The sequence below is a fragment of the Battus philenor genome, unplaced genomic scaffold, assembly GCF_028537555.1.
Source record: "Battus philenor isolate CCGP_79_NKW_IND1 unplaced genomic scaffold, ilBatPhil1.0.hap1 SCAF_11, whole genome shotgun sequence".
NCBI classification, from domain to species: Eukaryota; Metazoa; Arthropoda; class Insecta; order Lepidoptera; family Papilionidae; genus Battus; species Battus philenor.
Genome location: NW_027181673.1, coordinates 10,089,618 through 10,107,513, shown reverse-complemented (window position 1 = coordinate 10,107,513; position 17,896 = coordinate 10,089,618). Strand labels below are relative to the sequence as shown.

The window sequence follows — 17,896 nt, the reverse complement described above, 5'->3', positions numbered from 1 at the left end:
GGAGAGACATTGAAGGAGGCCCTATGTGCAGTTGGCGAAAAACTTAGTGTAACGGTAAATCAATTTGTCTTTAAAACATATCATATGATTTATTTAAATAGCCCATTCTAATCAATTATTACTGTAATATATTGCATCACCATGCCGTTACCATGAAACGAAAGTCAATCTTAAATCTTTCGACTGAAGTTAATTTCTTGTTTATTATTCCGCTTGTTTATTAATTACATCTCGTCTCTTTATTAAGTAAATATAAGGTAGTGACAGTTAACTAATATTATCATTTTACTTTATTGCTTATGTATGTTGTTAAACATTTCTCATAGAAGATACGAGTAAACAAAAAAGTAATATTAAATCAAAGAAATAATTTTGTTTACTCATATGGAAATTATTTACTAATGATAAATAAAAAAAATATTTATTATTAGTAATTTATACTATATAATATCATATATGTAATGAATTATAAAAAATATGTAAGGTAAAAAATAATTTAAAATTTTTAAAATGTCGGTTGGAAAATTGTGGCTCTATATTCTGTATTTGAAATTTTGTTTAGAGTAACAATTTCAAGTTGCTTTATTTAATTTGTTAAAATTAAAAATTAATTACTTAATAGTCACAGATCAAACTAAAAATTATTTATATCTAAAGAAATAATAATATTCTAAGTGTAGGTATGTAATGCAACTATGCGAGTTAATAGTTTTTAATTAATGCATTTATTACATAATTGCAGTCTAGCATTGAAACTTCGAAGCTAGAAATGCGTTCTGTCTTTGAGACATCGCCTCACGTGGAAGCAATTGCTGATTATGTCATCGACTGGTTGTCCGAAAACGAAGCTTTGCTGCCGGTATTCCTGCAGCCGTGGCACCACTCCGAGTACGGTCATGACGTCGACACCAATCCTGCATTTAGGAGACGTAAAAGAAGTCTTATAAAAATGCTGAATGCGATTTATTAAATTTTACCAATGAAATATTTACCCTGTCAATATAACCACATTATATTTTCGATTAAATGTTGAAAAAAAAATAGCAAATGAAGAATTATTTTTAAAACTCTTTTAATAAACTATATTACTATACGTGTTATTTCAAGTATTTTTAGAAATTTAGTAAGCGACAAACCCAAAGGATTGGAAGATTGAAGTAGCAATGGGCAGGTATATAGCGCGTAGAAAAGTGACTGCTGGAGCCTTATGGTTTCAGAGTTATTGGAAATCTTTGGTGAATAGTATAATGACTACGAAAGAAATTTTGAGTACCCTTCGAAGCGAAGATTTTTGATTTATAATTTCTTGTTTTATCTTGCGACATAAAATGCAGTCGTGGAAGCTTTATTTAATAGACTTTATTTTTAAAATGGGTTTCGACCTCCAAGAAATTTATTCTTTTAAGTTCTTTAATAAACTATTGGTCATCTAAATTAACAAAGCGATATTATTTTACGTTTTTCGCAAACTTTAAATAATTTTTTTAACTCATTTACCTACTAGAAAAGTTATTTTTGAAAGAAAATACTTTCATATCATGATCAAACTTTCTAGAAATTGTTAAAAAAATAGTAATAACTTCTTCAGCAAATAGATCCATTTTTCAAAGATCTATTGAGTTTTATTATTATTGTGCATCTGAAAGAGGCAAACCATGCCATTGATTTTATCTTAGAATAGGCATTTTCGCCATGTATTTTTAGCAAAGTCGCTAATTTGTTGATTCGTCGTTGGTCGGTTTGTTGTGGATTCGACCACACTAACTTTATGAGTAATAAAAAGGCAAAACTCGCACACGGTTCTTCTATGTACTGGCTTTTTTCGATATCTCTAAAAAGATAAGGCGTAAGAAGTTCAAATTTGATTGAAATATTGCTGTTGCCAAGTAAGCATCAGCTAAGAACGTTTACAAAATTTTAAACGCAAGGTGGTTAAAGAGGCGTCAATTAAAATAAATGCGTATTTTCTACCCATTTATTTCTAGGTAAAAAACTTGGCCAAAATATTTTCTGCATTAAAAGATAACCACACAAACCGTACAAAAGAAAACGATAAAACTGAAAGTCACGTCAACAGTATTGTCAAAATCAACACCTTTTATAGCAGTAGGCGATTTTATTTTTATTAAAAATTTTACTATGGCGCAGACGAAGCCGTGTAAGCCGTTAGTTTTAAATGAACTTCTTATTCCGAATGTCAACACATGGGGAAACGTTCAATACAATATTCCGTTGAGGTTATCCAACAACGAAACTAGAACGGGGACTAGTATCGCACTTCGACATATACCAAATGTCCCGCATAACTTTGACTGTGTAAGTAAATATTATCTGACAATAGAAACTGATCTAGCAGTATTTTGGTACATTCGGATACGCTTTAATAGAATAGCTAAATGCGTATCAAGTGAGTCAGTATGAGTCCTCTCTCTGGGGTCTGCACCTGGATACTACACGGAGCTAAGCAAAACTACAAGACAGGTGAAATACGTATAGTGCTGAAACTTCTGTACTGCGCCTTAGGAAAGCGTGGCAAGGTGTGGGCCGAGAAAGATAGAGCCGGAGCGCTGCTGCCGCGAGCATTAATCGGTGCGTCTGATATTCTGACTCTTTACGCCGCGACAAAACCAAAGGCGTGGATCAGCGATTTTGGTAGCACTAATATACAACGGTCTTTGCCGGTGCAGCTGTAAATATCCAGTCAATATTAAAAAGTGATTTGTTTTATATATTAACAAGAAATTAATACGAACTATATTCAGTTCGAATAGTTCGCCAGTAGCCGACTACAAACTATTAAATCGCGAGCAGCTACTGACGATATCTTTTGAGTGATGTGGCGTCCCAAGAACAATCGTCTTATTTGACATACGAATCGTCTTCAAAAACGTCACCATAAGGGACGTCGCAATTCGAAAAATAACGTTGCAGCGTTGACAAATTTCACCACAACAAACGGCGAGTCTGACGGAATCCTTTAAAATATTCTCACGAGTGAATATGATTTTGTCAATATAAGCTACCGGCTTGTTACACCCATGAGGTTTACTACGAACAACAGTGTCTCATTTCAGTTAGGATGGAGAACTTCTGTAATCCGTTACTAAAAATTTGTCACCATGCACTTAAGAATGTTAAAATACAGTATATCCTTATTTTTTTTAATTTTCTTTTTTTTAGAAAATCAAAGACCCTCTACCAGAGCGAGTCACTGGACGAGATATGGTGGTCGAAAAAGAGTCCTATAGAACCACCACCGGTGAATACTGCGTTAAGCCCAACCCTAATAAAGCGATGGAAAGAGCGGATTGCGCCAGTAATTGTAAAAGAGTTATATTCATGACTGGTGTTGAAAAAAAAGTTTGTAATATTTTTGTTTTTTACATGTATGATTGAGTGAATATAAAACAGGTTATTGTTGCTGTCTTTACGGAAGGGCTATACCTTGCAGAGCGTGTCTATTGGCTGGCATGATGATGATGACGAAAAAGGATAAGGATTAACCAGATAGTAATAAACAATTCGTTAAAGGTATTATAGAAAGTTTGCATACGCGCTCTGTTTTGTTTTTATGAAACTAAAATCTTCTTGTAACAAGGAACATTGTTAAAAAGTGACTTTAGAAAATAAAAGTTGAATAACAAACCCTGCATATTATTTGCGTGATGATGATGATAAAATTTAGTTTTTTAGTTCTAATGTCACGTACTATCAGCTTATTATAAATCTTTTAATTTTTTTTTATTTTATCGGAAACAAACTCGGAACCTACTAGATTAATTTACAAATTGGCTTCTCCACAGTGATTATTGAATAGTTTAACAATGAACATTTATGATTGTCATAATGCAATTGACATATCCTACATTCTACAGTTACATATAGAAGTAGTATTTACATTTAATTTATTTAATATTATGTAATGATATCATTATTATTATATATTACAGTTATAGAATAAAAGCTCAACATAAATATGGAATCTTAAACACAATAGATTAAACGAAATATGAAGTATTTCCAAAATAAAGAATGATAGAACCAATTCCAAAAGGTTCGATCGTTTAATGTAAATTAAGGTTTTGTAACTTCGTAATATTATTTACAGTTGCAAGGCAAGGACATTATACAACCAACTATGATATCGGCAATGAAGGACACTTACAGAGGAGTTTCCAGGTCGCCGTTGATGCCTCCGGAAATTATTGTTAGGGCTCCGGATCCGGAATACATTTTTGACGTAAGCATTTTTAAAATGTACAAGAAACGATACAAGAACCGATAAGATTTTCCATTTTTTTGATGATCAATAACGTAATTCAATTTTTCTGTATAAATAATAATGAATCGTCAAATGCTAAAGGCAAACACGAGAACGACTCGAAAAATCGGCTATTTTCTATATTTTCGTGGCACAAAAAAGGTTGTTGTGGAGAGAATAAATGGATCACTTTAGATTTCCTATACAAACCACAGCAAAATAAAATATTTGTTTGTAAAACGCAAGAATGTAAATAAAGACATGTTTGAAAATATACTTAGGAGGACGGAGGATCTTGTTAAGGCCGTTAGAAGACGCTATACGCAGACCGCTTTCAATCGGTGTATTAAAAATCTATGGTTCCCTATAGGAAAGTCATGTCCAGTAATGGATGTTCTAAGACGGCAATGATGAGTACGACGACAAAATATCGTTCACCGATAACTTATAAACTTAGTTAAAAAGTTGACGTTTATAATTCAGACAGTAAATAAATGAATAAAGTGATTCTTTCCGAAAAAAAATAATTCTCTCTATTGTACTGTCGTAGTCAATCTTTGGTAGTACGAACCTACTTATCGGAGTAACTTGTGCGTAATAATAAATACGTATTTCTGGTAAAATTACCGTGACAACTGTCAAGATTTAAGCACCTGAGTCGTTATTTCTGTATATTTGATTTATAGGTAGTAGCCTCCGGTAGAAACGATGCTGCCGTCATACCTGAAAGCGCCGGCGGATTCCGTCGACTTCTCGATCCTTACGTGACCACCTACCGGGCATACCAGCGGCCTTTCACAGCTGACGAACAGTACGGGATAGGCGCAAAGGACCACATCACATTCTACTCGGAATCTAGCACACCTAAAGTAATAAAATATCAATATACATTTAGCAATCAAATAACAGATTTAACATAATGGGCAGCCGGTCATCGAGGCAATCTTTGGGGAAGGTCTATGCCTTGTGGTGGGTGTCTTTCGGTTTACATACATGATGATGATGATGATGATGGTGATGATAAGACATAGCCACAAAGCACGAAAAACAGATGGCAACTAAGGCTTTATGATTCTGGAGTTGGGATCAAGCAATTGCAGCGTAGGACGATGATAAGGTGAAAAGACAACTTTGCTAATGTCCTCGGAATATGGTAGGTGGAGGCCGGTTGCAACCGCTCTTCTTGAAAAACTCTTTTGGAATAGGCATTTCTCCAGCTGTAAACATCCTACAACACACTCTTAGACCTTATAAGACCTTTATAAGACCTTTTTGGTATAGAAAAAGAACTAAATAATTAACTAATAGCACATTAGGCTATACATGAAGATAAAATTGTAAAAAAACATCAAGAGAAACTCATTTATTGTAATCATATTAAAACAACAGTTTCATAATTGGCTAATCTTTAATATGGCCGGCAATCGTTAAAGAGCTCCAATAAAATCATGCACATATTTTAAAATAAAAAATCTTCTTTACAAGTGCTGAAATCCGTACATAGTGAACTTTAAGTTTATTAAATTTTTTATTTTATATTGTTAAAGTTGAATAGTTTTTATATCAATTTTTGTATAATTACTTTTATGCCTAAAATCATAATAAAGTACATTATCATATTCATTCCAGTGTTCTAAAATCTTCATGCTTTAATATTTATCAGCATTCATTTTTATTAAAAGGTTAGAGGATTTGGACCAAAACACAAGGAGGTGTGGATGCCCTTGCTAGCAAAAGTGCATAGAAATGTGTACGATAGAATCCACGTGAAGAAGGAATATAAAGAGGTGGCTTCATGCCATAATCCAGTTAACAATATAAAAGGGTACGTGTATACTTGTAAATTATTAATAAAACACACAGATTATTTTAATGCATATTTTGCAAAGTTGTTGATTTTTCTTTTACAGTCTAAAATTTCATTTTTTTTATCAGAAAATTTAGAAAGCAAATGATTAGTTGAAGGAAATGAGGAATAATTGCTGCTAATGTTATTTCTATATGATACTACTACAGCCTAAAACGTTTAAAAATTTACGCTAGTCTTACTTCAGCACGACGGCTAAAATAATTTTATTATTTTTTTATTCTTTGTGGTGGTAATCGTCTATGCTAAACTATACTATATATATCTTGATCATACTTTATCTGTTGTACATGTAGATAAGCACTAAATATTGGCCTAATAAAATGCGTAAATAACAAAAACTTAGTAGTTATGACGTGAATGTCTTAGGTGTGCAATAATGTAAGCGTGTGCAACAAATGGACGTAGGGGCCGAAAGATTCTCGAGTAGCAACCGCGAGCCAGTACACGCGGCGTGGGAAGATCCCTAACTAGGTGGATCGACGACACAGTTATGGTCGCGGTATGTCGCTGGACGCGGGCAGCGCAGAATCAGTAATCGTGGCGATCTTTGGGGGAGGTCATTACCTTGTAGTGGGAGTCCATCGGCTGAAAACAAGAAGAAAATTATAAGCTTCGTGGGACCCGTAGTAGCCTAGAATGCAAAATACATAAACATTGTATCGTTATCAATGTTTCATCACCAGTAAGACGCCCACTACTGGACGTAAACTTCCTCCTAAGTTTTCCTATAAGACTGGTTGGAAACGGATTCTATCCACATCGCCTTCCGACAATCTTGTAAAGTTCGTTTGTCCACCTTGTAGGCGTCGTTCTAGTTTCCTATAGGTATAAAGTTGCATAAATTTTTTTAACCAAAGATATTCTTACAACAGAGTTTTTGAATCGGAGACGAAGAGACAGTACAAGACGCCGTTCGCAGCGTCTCCGCTCGCGTCGTGGTCCCACGGCGAAGACTTCTTTTTGGCACCGTTCCCACCCAATCCGTACCAGACGAACATAGCTCCTTTTATGTACTGCAGCGACTACTGCCACATTGCGCAAGGGACGAGACCGTGTACCGTTGTGGATCAGCTAAGTCACGACATGACACCCCACAAGCCTTGTAAAGAAAGATTTGTAGTTTCCAGAGATTAGTATAAAAATTAACAGCATGTCTTTTTAATAAAATTATGTAAATGTGGATATCGAAATTTTATTCTATAAATTGCTAATTGCTCTCCATTTAGCAATAATGCAGTTTTTTTTCATTTATAAGTTTTGATACCGGAAGTAATAAAAACCTCTCCAGATAATCGGTCAGAGAGAAACATTATAATCATTTCGAGCCGTTGGAACTAGGCTGCATCCAGCGTTTTTCGTTGTCTCCATTTTAAAACCTTAAAGTCATATCGATTATTTGTCCTGTGGCCCGTCTACTGCTACTTCAATTTGCCGTATAATGTATATAACACAAGGGGATTTCTCGCACGATTTTATAAGGCTAAATTATTTTATTTAATCGACTCTGGCAGGTGTATAGCTTTTTGCCAGGTGAGTAGGTGCACGTGTGCTGCGCAGCAACGCGTGCAAAGAGAAACCTGGCAAAATGTATCGTGAATTTGATTTTGCCTCGTTGAAAGTACTTCTGGTTTATTTATGGTTATCTTAAATTATAGTTAATCTTAGGAATAAGAAAGGTATATAACATCTAATGCAACAAAACAATTTCAATGTTCACAAAACTTTATTAATTTTGTTTTCATTTTAATGCAAATTATTTTAATTATCTTTTGCAAATGAAAGTCCCAAAAAGTTTTCGCCTTTTAACACGTCGCTAAACGATAAATCTACCATTATTTTTATTCTGACTTCATCGGTGGTATCGGATTCTGCAAAGTAAGTTTTATTGTTAAAGAAAAGTATAAGATAACAAGCAGGTCAATTAATTAAGTTTTTACTCATGTTGAGAATTTTCTGCTCAACTGACACAATCAGATCGGCACAGTTTTCTGGTTCCAACGTTGATGTTAAATAAGTAATCTTGAAGATCACTTAAACTAACTTATTTAACATCAACTTAAAGATGCTTTACATCAACATACTCGAAGTAGAAAACATGTATGTTTTTGGTCGTCACAAACAACGTTAATAAATTTATTGCCATGAGCCACATAGTTTTTGCTTGAAATATACAAAAGATATGCGGTTGGAACAGGTAATAAAACAGCAATAGTAAACTGTCCACCTGATGACAAGAAATAGAGACAACCAGACATCCACTAATGGACGACATTTTTAATACCGCTTATCAGTAACTAACATATAACACGGTCATCTGTCTTGTGGATGATCGGTCTACTGCGTTTGCCGATATGTGGTTCCCATCCCAAAGTCTTAAGATCTCAGTGGCTATCTAATAAACCACTAATAAATTGTGGTTACTAAGCGTATATAGGATATACGTTAAAACTAATACTTACTGCTCCTTTTTTTTAGGTAAAAGTATTGATTGTAATAGTGTTGTAAAAATAGTGTGTAAAAGTGTTGTAGTAATTGGCTTACTTTAGGTTTAGAGACGAAGCAACTTGAACATCCCGGGGAAGAACACTCGCATTTAATCGGCTTCTTTTTCTATTAAAATGAGTACATTAGTGGGTTAAGTACATTTTAACTTGAAATCATTAAATATTAATTTCCGAAACTACTTACTATTTTCTTTTTTCCGTTGAGGTAATAAATGAACTCATTGCTTTCACTGTGCTTGTTCTGAAAAATTAATATTAATTACGTATGCGTCTGCTGAATCACTAATCTACAGGGTGATAGGTTATTGGCGTACAACCTTCAAAGAGTGAACATAGCTTTTTTGCTGTCAGTTAATGTATTACACGCTATATCCGAAAACCAATAGTCTCAAAAGTGATAACAAAAATGAGATAAAGGATTTGCAAAATTCAGAATATAAAAATTATGTGATGATTATATTTATACGTATGTAAAAATTATTTGTTTTTGACTATCTGTCCCTGCAAACTTGGCACTGCCGGCAGCCAATATTGCCTGTCGCTTTCCAATAGAAAAAATCAATGAATGTAACAAATTTCAGATTGATCATTTTATACAGATGATTCTTTATAACATGATTCTTCACAAGCTTTAAGGGGGTGAAGGGTCATTAGTTAGTGAAAAGTTAAAAAGCTTTTTCGCTTATTTCTTTTTATGTACAACAATTTGAATTTGGATCACATACCTCTCCACAAGAACAAGAGCGATGGGGACCCTTGGATTCTGACATTATTCTTTATCAATTTATTTTTTTGCTGCACCAAATCTTTTTTCGATTTCTTTCTTCATTGTTTCGTTTTTCTGAGAACATATGTATACGTTAATATCGATTTATTAAAATCTATTTATAATTTAACAAACGAAAATATTACCCCAGGACACGACGGGTTGGGACATTGAATTTTTTTAGCTTCGTCCACACATTTCTTACCCTAGAAAATAGTAAATTATTTATTATTTCAATAATATTTTACCAAAAATATTAAATAAAACTTTTACGCGAATATTATTTATAATTCACAAAGCTTGTAACTACTTCGCTTAATTTCTATCGACTCCCTTAGTTTTAATTTACACTAACAAATTATAGTTTTATTAAAGAACTTTATAAAAACCACTTTCTTGGTAATCACCGAAACAATAAGAGTTCTAGATTTTACTAGAAATAATCATCATATGACTTTTATTGAGCTAATGAATCAATAAATATATCGTTATGAAACGCTTATTCGTTATAGAACCACGACGCTTTTTATTACTTAATTTACAGTAAATATGTTTCTATATTCCCAGATACAGCAATTTGGAGTTGTGCATACAATAAAGAGTGTTATGCTCGATCAGTCAAAGATTCAACGATGTATTTTAACGGTACAAGAAATTTTTAATAGTAACGTAAAAGTTAAGTATTGGATCTATTTTCATTAAATTATTGTAATGTATACATCGAAATTTGTTAAATTTCATTTAAAAAGAGCAACTGTAGAATTTCTGACTGTCTCTTCCCAGCAGATAACCATTTTGAGTCGGTGTTAGCTTACCATATATAATGTTAAAATAATTGACCAATCAAAGTGCATGTGAATGCCTATTTGATAAAAGATATTTTAAATTTATACATACGTGTGGGCATAGATATTCCAGCGGTATAGGCGCCTTTCGTTTTCGCGGCGGTCGACAAGGTGGGTTGTGAAAACATCGCGCTGGAGTGTTACAAGGTGCACTCGCACGCGGTGGCCAGAAGCAAGGCATTAGGTATGGGAAACACGACGACGGTGGGATGCAACGTGGCATGTGGTGGCAGGACCGTGCTGCTTGCGGCTGGTGGCATTATTAGTAACTACAGTTTTAGTTTCAGAGTAACCATGTTTTTTATGAAGAAGCTGAATGTGGTCCGGTCCCAATAAGTCCTATTGGATAGCTTTGTCCAGCAGTGGACGTTCTAGGATGAAGTGATGATGATGATGACCTGAAAATGCTAATTACACATTGGCATTTACAGCATCTCCGGATTTAAGGTGATATTTAAGGTGGTGTAATAGCTCTAACGGCGTCTTTTTAGTAATCAAACTCAAGGGCTCTCTAATAAACTTCTTACCTCTCTCTAGGCTTCATAAAATTGGTATTTTTAGTGAGAAACTATACAGGATCACGATACACACCCATGAGATATCTCTGAATAATCATGTAATAAATTTCAGAAGTTTATGAAACAAAAACTTGTTAAAACATCGTAGTGCAATGTAATGGATTTATAAGACATAATAAAGCTTGAGAATAATAGATCTACTACTGTATTAATAATATTGTGAAAGTTACTATAAGAAAAAAAACCTGTTTGAGTTTGTTGTGGGTTTTTTTCAGATCAGTGCGGCTCTTCTGACATTCTTCTCGTCATATGATCAAGATGACAATCTAAATTATCCTAAATGGATATATCATGATATAATATGAATTACTACGGCTGGGATCGTAATGTTGTTTATTATACCTGCTTGGGAAAGTAATTTTGTTCATGAAAACGATCGCACTAAATAAGAAATATAAAGTGACGTAAGAAATAATACTGATCTATTATAATAAGCATTGACGAGTGTTTAAATAATAACAATAGATTATAGTAATTCATATTCTTATGAAAAGATATGGTTGCGTTATCTGTAATTGAATCGATTACTTCAGAACTTCACGGGTCATTTCTCATGATCTACGGGCTTATTACTGTAAAGTTTACAACGTACAATAGTAAAGATTAAAATCTATATTTATACCTAAAGAATAATAAATACTGGATTTTATATGAGAAGTTTTAAAATTATGTGTAATAGCTTGTATAAACCACTGATATACCTTTTGGAGTAAGCAACTGGAACGCGGTGTAATTTCTACCTGTAAAAAGTTAGGTTAATTATACTATATTTATACACGACGATGATTTATAAAATTTGGTACAAATATGGTAAAATTTGATTAACCTGGTTAGTTAATTCATTGCTTATGGAGTATCGCATAGCATTTACAATCAAATAATTGTTGGAGATACATCAAATGTATGTAAATTTAGCTCAATATTAATGAGAGCTTTACTTACTGGAGAAGGCTCGTACGTCGGTTTCCTTTTCAAAGAAATCTGTAAAAATATGTACTTGTATAACTTTGTGGTAAAATTTTACACTTAGAAGTCAGCATGTTCGACCAATTTAAGAGATTTTATTTAATTTCACTAAATTTTATTTAATGCCAACAAATTTATAATGTTACGTGCACATATCTATCAACAAAAAATACATCCTGTATTTTGCAATTTCAGTGATAGGCTACCACCACGAGATGAAGCAGTTGTAATATGTAATTTGTTTTTTTTTAATATATAATGACGCTTAGTACAGTACCAGATTACATAGTATATTTAGTACGTATTACATGCATGTAGCCTAGCCTCTGTTTCATGTTATCATATAAGATGTATTTTAAGAAAAAAAAACAGGTATTTCACGAATGAAAGACTCAATTGGTTATAACGGGACATAAGCAACGTAGTTTTTTGACTCGACATTTTTTTAAACTTTAATAAAAACAGATAATCTGTAACGTAAGTGTTAAGTGACATATATAATAAGATATATAAAATAATTAAACATATTCAGATAACTCTGAAATATGTTTAATAATTTTTTTATCTGAATGCGACATGCTACCAACTTCAGGTAGTACAAAGTCTGCATGGACTGGATAGTATTTCGTATTTTGAAAAAGCTTCTTTAACTAGATTATTATTACGTTATTTATCATTTCCGAAACTATTGATAATTGTTGTATCATATATTAATTGACAACTGATGAACTGTACATTCTCCCTTTCAAGTTTTCAGATCTGTAATAAACATAATATGCTTACCTTCATACCGAATCGCGTGCTACAGTCAAGTAAACATCTCGCCGCAGAACAGGGAGACGGCTGTGAAACCAAATACGTGTAAATAATGGCCTTAAATATAAGTCAATTATTGTTGTGTAAGTTATATTTGCTCACCTTACATTTTACTTTTCCCTTTGTGCACTGAAAAAAGAATACATAATTTTACTACGTTAAGAACTTTTTTTTTTAATTGTTAAGTAACTCTAAGTCATTTAATTAGAATAGTAACGTCATGTGCAATTTGCAGACGTAATTATCGAATTTTTTTTGACGCAAGATGAGTTTAATGACCTCTTCGACTTTCTTAATTGTCTTTAGAACTATATACACATATCAACATATCAGCTGATAGACACTGATCATCTCCCGTAGATCGCCATAATGACCGAAAAAATGATGATGAATAAATAATTAACAATATACTATATAAACTATAGTATATAGCAAAGGCCTTTGCCTTCCGGTGGGAGTCTTTCGGCTGACGTGGTGATGAGTATGATGATGATCTTCAAAAATAAAATAGGAACTTTTTTGTTACATTATTATAAATTTATAAGTAATAATATAGATGTGCTAACACATATAGGTCCGCAAGGCAGTGCGCACGGAGTTCCGCAGGGCGAACCGCAAGGGTTACCACAGGGCAGCGGGCACGGAGGCTTAAAAGGCCGTGAACGCGTCGATTTGCATGGCCTTGGGCATGGAGATCTGCATGGCCTTGGACATGGAGATTTGCATGGCTTTTTACACGGAGATTTGCAGGGCCGCGGCATTTTGCATGGCAGTGCACAAGGAGTTCCGCAGGGGATCCCGCAAGACATACACGACATACAAAAAGGGTCCGAGCAGCGTAAGCATGTGCCACACTAAAAAAATAATAATAAGTGAGTAAGAAAATTGCACAAAGCATCATTGGTGCAAATAATATGTAATTGCGTACCTTGAGTGAAGGTGGCAAATCGGTATTACTCTGAAATAAAAATAATAACTTAGCTGTTTTTTAAACAAAGATAAGATAAGATATTATTGTAGGAAAGTGGTCCGAATTATTTACCCGCAGCTTCGGAAGAAATTATCCAAACGTATTTCTTTAGGCAAACAGTGTACGCGAATCATAACGTTTAAGCTAAGTTTACGATTAAGCGAAGAAGTCTGCATTTCGGTGATATTTGGCGATGCTCGGCGGAATAAAAGATTTGAATTTATTTACCACTTGTCAGTAAAAAGCTTTAAAGATATTACACCTATTTCCAACCACCCTGCATGATATGATTCTCTGAAATATGGTACATTAATTTTTTTGTTGTTGGGAAGATCGAGACTAATAACTTCTGGCAGTACAAAATGTGCATAGACTAATATTAAACAATAATTAATTTTATTATTTTGTGATTCGAATTTTTAAAACCCTTTTTCTTACTATATTATCATGACATTATTTGTTACTGCTGAAACTTTGATTATTAGATAGAGTGAATTAAACATTAATTGACAGCAAATTAAATATACATTAAGTTCTTTAAAGCTTTTACATCAATAACCAATCATCCTTTACATGGTGATAGGAGTTTCTGTACTCCAATTATTTCTCTAAATTGTTTAATAATAAGAATAATTATTAAACCTTGTGTTTACAACATCCTTTTCCACAGCAAACTTGGATAATAGCTGTTTGTGGAAACGCGGGCTCTTCCTCTTTCTTGCGGGGTTTCTTCACAATTTTCGAATCAACGATGGTGCTGTGCGATAATCCAAACATATTGTGTTCCTTGTCCAGGCGAAGAATGGTCGAAAGGCATTTTTCACCGAAGCTTACACATTTTTTCATATTATCTTCCGATTCGCTCTCACTGGAGTCCGTGATGGATACGCTTCGCGTAGAAGGTGATCTAAGATAAATATTATTTCATTTGTCAATATAATTGTAAAAAACTTATCGTTCCTAAATTATCATAGGTAACTTTCTTTGAATATATAGACAAATACACGTGTACCTTTTTGATATTTCCTGTGGCATCATGAAATCTGTTGCTTCCTCCTATTCCTTACCTTTGCCCCTGTTAACGCGTTAATTACTCTGGAACGACACCAGACCTGTATTTTTTAAAGGATTCACAATTAAAGTAACAACATTTTTTTACTAACCTCGAATCGGCGGAATCAGATTGACTTTCCGTTAGCCATTTCATTTTTGTCAGTTTCAATAGATTCGAATTGTCTCTATCCTCTTTAAATTCATCTACTTCTGAATGCTCGCTGTTTTCAACGGTCGTTGCAGAAGGCTAGAAATCATAAACATTTTTAATAAGGGAAAGCGAAATAATTATTAAATTTAAAAGAGGCACTTGGTACTGATAATGTTAATTTCATGTACTTACAAATGCTGATAAATCTGTATCTCTGATGCGTTCTTTATTTGGGCCTTTGTGTTCAAGAGCTTGCGTTCTTTCTACAAATTTTGGTTCATCTTCCATTACCTTAAAATGGTATTGATTTGTAAAATGAGCGACAGTCAGTGATATAGTCCAGAGGGTTGGCAAGTTGAAGTCACAATATGAAGGTCACAAAGTGCGCAGAACAGATTGCCGCTAGGGCCTGAAGGTTCTGAGCGCCACAGCAAGTACGGTACCGATAAAGACAAGCGAAGGACGTCTACCCAAGGTAGACAAACGACCGTGTTAAGGTCGTCTGAAGACGATGGATACAGGATGCTTGACGGTCTTATCGGAAATCTATAGGAGAATCCCATATGCAGTAAACGTTCGTTTATAACGTAAACGTTCTACGGCTAAAATTTTTTGACGCAAGAAGTAAAAATTAAAAATTAATTTCACATTTCCGTATTTTCAATTGTACTTGACGACAAAGATTTATCTTTACTTACTTCATCTATAAGCATACGAGACGGTCGGTTGAAACAGTCGGTCACTAATTTTTCCACATCACTTTGTTTAATGTTGTTCAATTGACACGTATTATTTGTTAACATTATCTTAGTATCCTGTATTTGAACGAATTCATTTTCATTTTTCATGTTGTTCTGGTCGGGAGATTTGGCGTCCATGGTGATGTTTCTAGTGTTTATATTTTGTTTGTAAATGAGAAATAAAAATACATCGTTAGCGACGTGTTAAAAGAATTGAGTGGTAAAAATTATCAAATTTTTTATACTTCTATCACATCGTGAAATTTCATTATGACAGTTTGTGAAACTGTTACCGTGAACGGGTTTATTATAAGTATTTTTTCAAATAAGTCATTTACAAAAAAGGTGTTACTCTTTAGTTTTTACATATGATTGCTTACAGCTGTAAAAGATTTCAGAGGGGCTTTATATGTGTAGCTCATTCGTCGCAAATCTTTGAAACTTAACTTAATCATTCTGTATAAAGCGATGTTACATTTTCTTTATTGGAATGTGACTGGCCAATAATTTCTAACAGTACAAAGTCTGCAGGGATAGATAGTAAACAATAATTCATTTTAATATGCACAAACCCAAATTTTGAAAAGGCTTTTTCTTATTATATTATATATTTGCGTCATTTAAACTTTTTGCAAAGTCACCTATCGTTCACGGTCATAACCAACAACTCTTGTTTTTAATCAAATCGTGCACCTGTATATTTTATGCTGAGTTGCGACTATGATAAATAAACTGTTTTTTCCATTCTTTAATTGATTTAATTAGAGTGCAGGTTCAGTACAGAACGTCCACCCACAAGATGGACAGACGACGTTGTTAAGACTGTTGGGAGACGCTAGGGACAAGCCGCTTCTACCAGATTATATTAGAAATATGGGGAGGCGTATGTTCAGAACACGTCTTACGGATGAATGATGATGATGTGAAATTTGCTTTTAAGTTTCTAAAAACTAATTCAATGTTTTTGTATTGTGCTTATTTAAAAAAGTAGGGTCCAGTACATGATATTGGTTAAGTTAGTACGCACGCCGCGACGAAGTGATGTGAATGACATCGAAACGTATAAAAAGCGCGCATAACAAAGAAATAACAATTAAAAGAGATTTTCACGAAGATTAAACGGCTACGGTTCGTTCGGCATGCGCTGAATAGGATGCGCCATTTTTTACACGTTTATCGGTCGATCTGTGAAAATGTATCGAAATAACTACAAAGTATTATAGCACTTCATTACATTTACTAAGAGTAAATTGATGTTAGAAATTGAAAAATAAATTAATGTTATTGTGTGGATAGTACACTACTACCAATATCAATCGATACAAGGCAATAGTAATTTATTTTTTGTGAATTTCAAATCATGTTATTGAAAAAAATAACTACGCATTTTTAGCGGTCGTTGGACCGTTTTCAGTAACATACAGAACAATTACTTATCAAATTATGGCAAAGATGTTTCATGATATTCTACAAATATTTGTGAGTAAAATTGGTTTTAGCTTTCGAAAAGTTATTGTCCGTTGGTATAAATTTTTAAAGAGTTTTAAATAAATAGATTGAAAATTAAAAAGTTTAACTGGTTAAAATTTAATGAACAATATTTTGATTCAGGTTAATTAAGTATAACACAAACATTATCATATTTTGGTATATAATCAATATTTACAATGAGGGCTTGAGATAGACTTTACTAATTTTAATCTGTTTTTTTAATCAAATTTATATTTTATAGATGTTTCTTACAAAAAAATTGAAAATGGCGCAAAATTTTATAGGATTTTGGAGAAAATTATAGTTTTGGAAAGTGCGTTTTTGACATTAAGCTATGAATGTACCACTCGTAACATGCGCTGCAAATTTATTTTGTATTTTAATAGCCGTTTCGGTTAGTATCTATCAATCACAAAATTGATTATTTTTTTTTACGTTAAAACAATTAATGAAGTGGTTACTTAGATGTATAATACAGTAATTTTTAATATTAGAATGCGTGTGATCGGACGATTCCTGGCTGGCATGAAGTCTGTCGGGACAGCTAAAATGTTATAAATGAAACGTTACTGGCTGGTGTTTTAATAAATGAATAGTTTGTCCGTTAAGTAACAATATTGTTCTTAACTCTATACGAGAGCAAATAATTCGTTACATTTGATCATAAAAAAATCAAATGTATGTGTATGTTAAAGTTAGCAAAAGAATCAATAAAATTAGTGTAATAAATAAAGAAAATATATAGAGTACTTTCGCGTTAAACTTTACCGAGTTCTTCCTAAATTTACCGAATCAATCGAACGAAACGATACGTAAACGTGATTAACGTTTAAGCAGAGATGTTAAACTATTTTCTGGCCGCTTAATATACATCATTTTTATTGC

General features: G+C 33.3%; 2 protein-coding genes across 2 annotated transcripts; one reads left to right on the top strand and one right to left on the bottom strand.

The window, feature by feature from the left end:
- The first annotated feature begins 2,116 nt into the window (after window positions 1-2,116).
- LOC137932567 (uncharacterized) lies at window positions 2,117-7,265 on the top strand. Its single transcript, XM_068776177.1, has 6 exons — window positions 2,117-2,316; window positions 3,181-3,360; window positions 4,109-4,240; window positions 4,948-5,130; window positions 5,944-6,086; window positions 7,004-7,265. The coding sequence occupies exons 1-6, from the start codon at window positions 2,140-2,142 to the stop codon at window positions 7,263-7,265; spliced, it is 1,077 nt and encodes a 358-aa protein (XP_068632278.1). The 5' UTR covers window positions 2,117-2,139.
- A 2,101-nt stretch (window positions 7,266-9,366) lies between these two features.
- Window positions 9,367-15,658, bottom strand: LOC137932207 (uncharacterized). The gene is made up of 11 exons (XM_068775811.1): window positions 15,479-15,658; window positions 14,973-15,071; window positions 14,740-14,876; window positions 14,219-14,483; window positions 13,535-13,564; window positions 12,574-12,633; window positions 11,767-11,805; window positions 11,526-11,564; window positions 10,299-10,496; window positions 9,548-9,607; window positions 9,367-9,476 (listed from the first exon to the last, which is right to left on the bottom strand). The coding sequence occupies exons 1-11, from the start codon at window positions 15,656-15,658 to the stop codon at window positions 9,420-9,422; spliced, it is 1,164 nt and encodes a 387-aa protein (XP_068631912.1). The 3' UTR covers window positions 9,367-9,419.
- Between the last annotated feature and the right edge of the window lie 2,238 nt (window positions 15,659-17,896).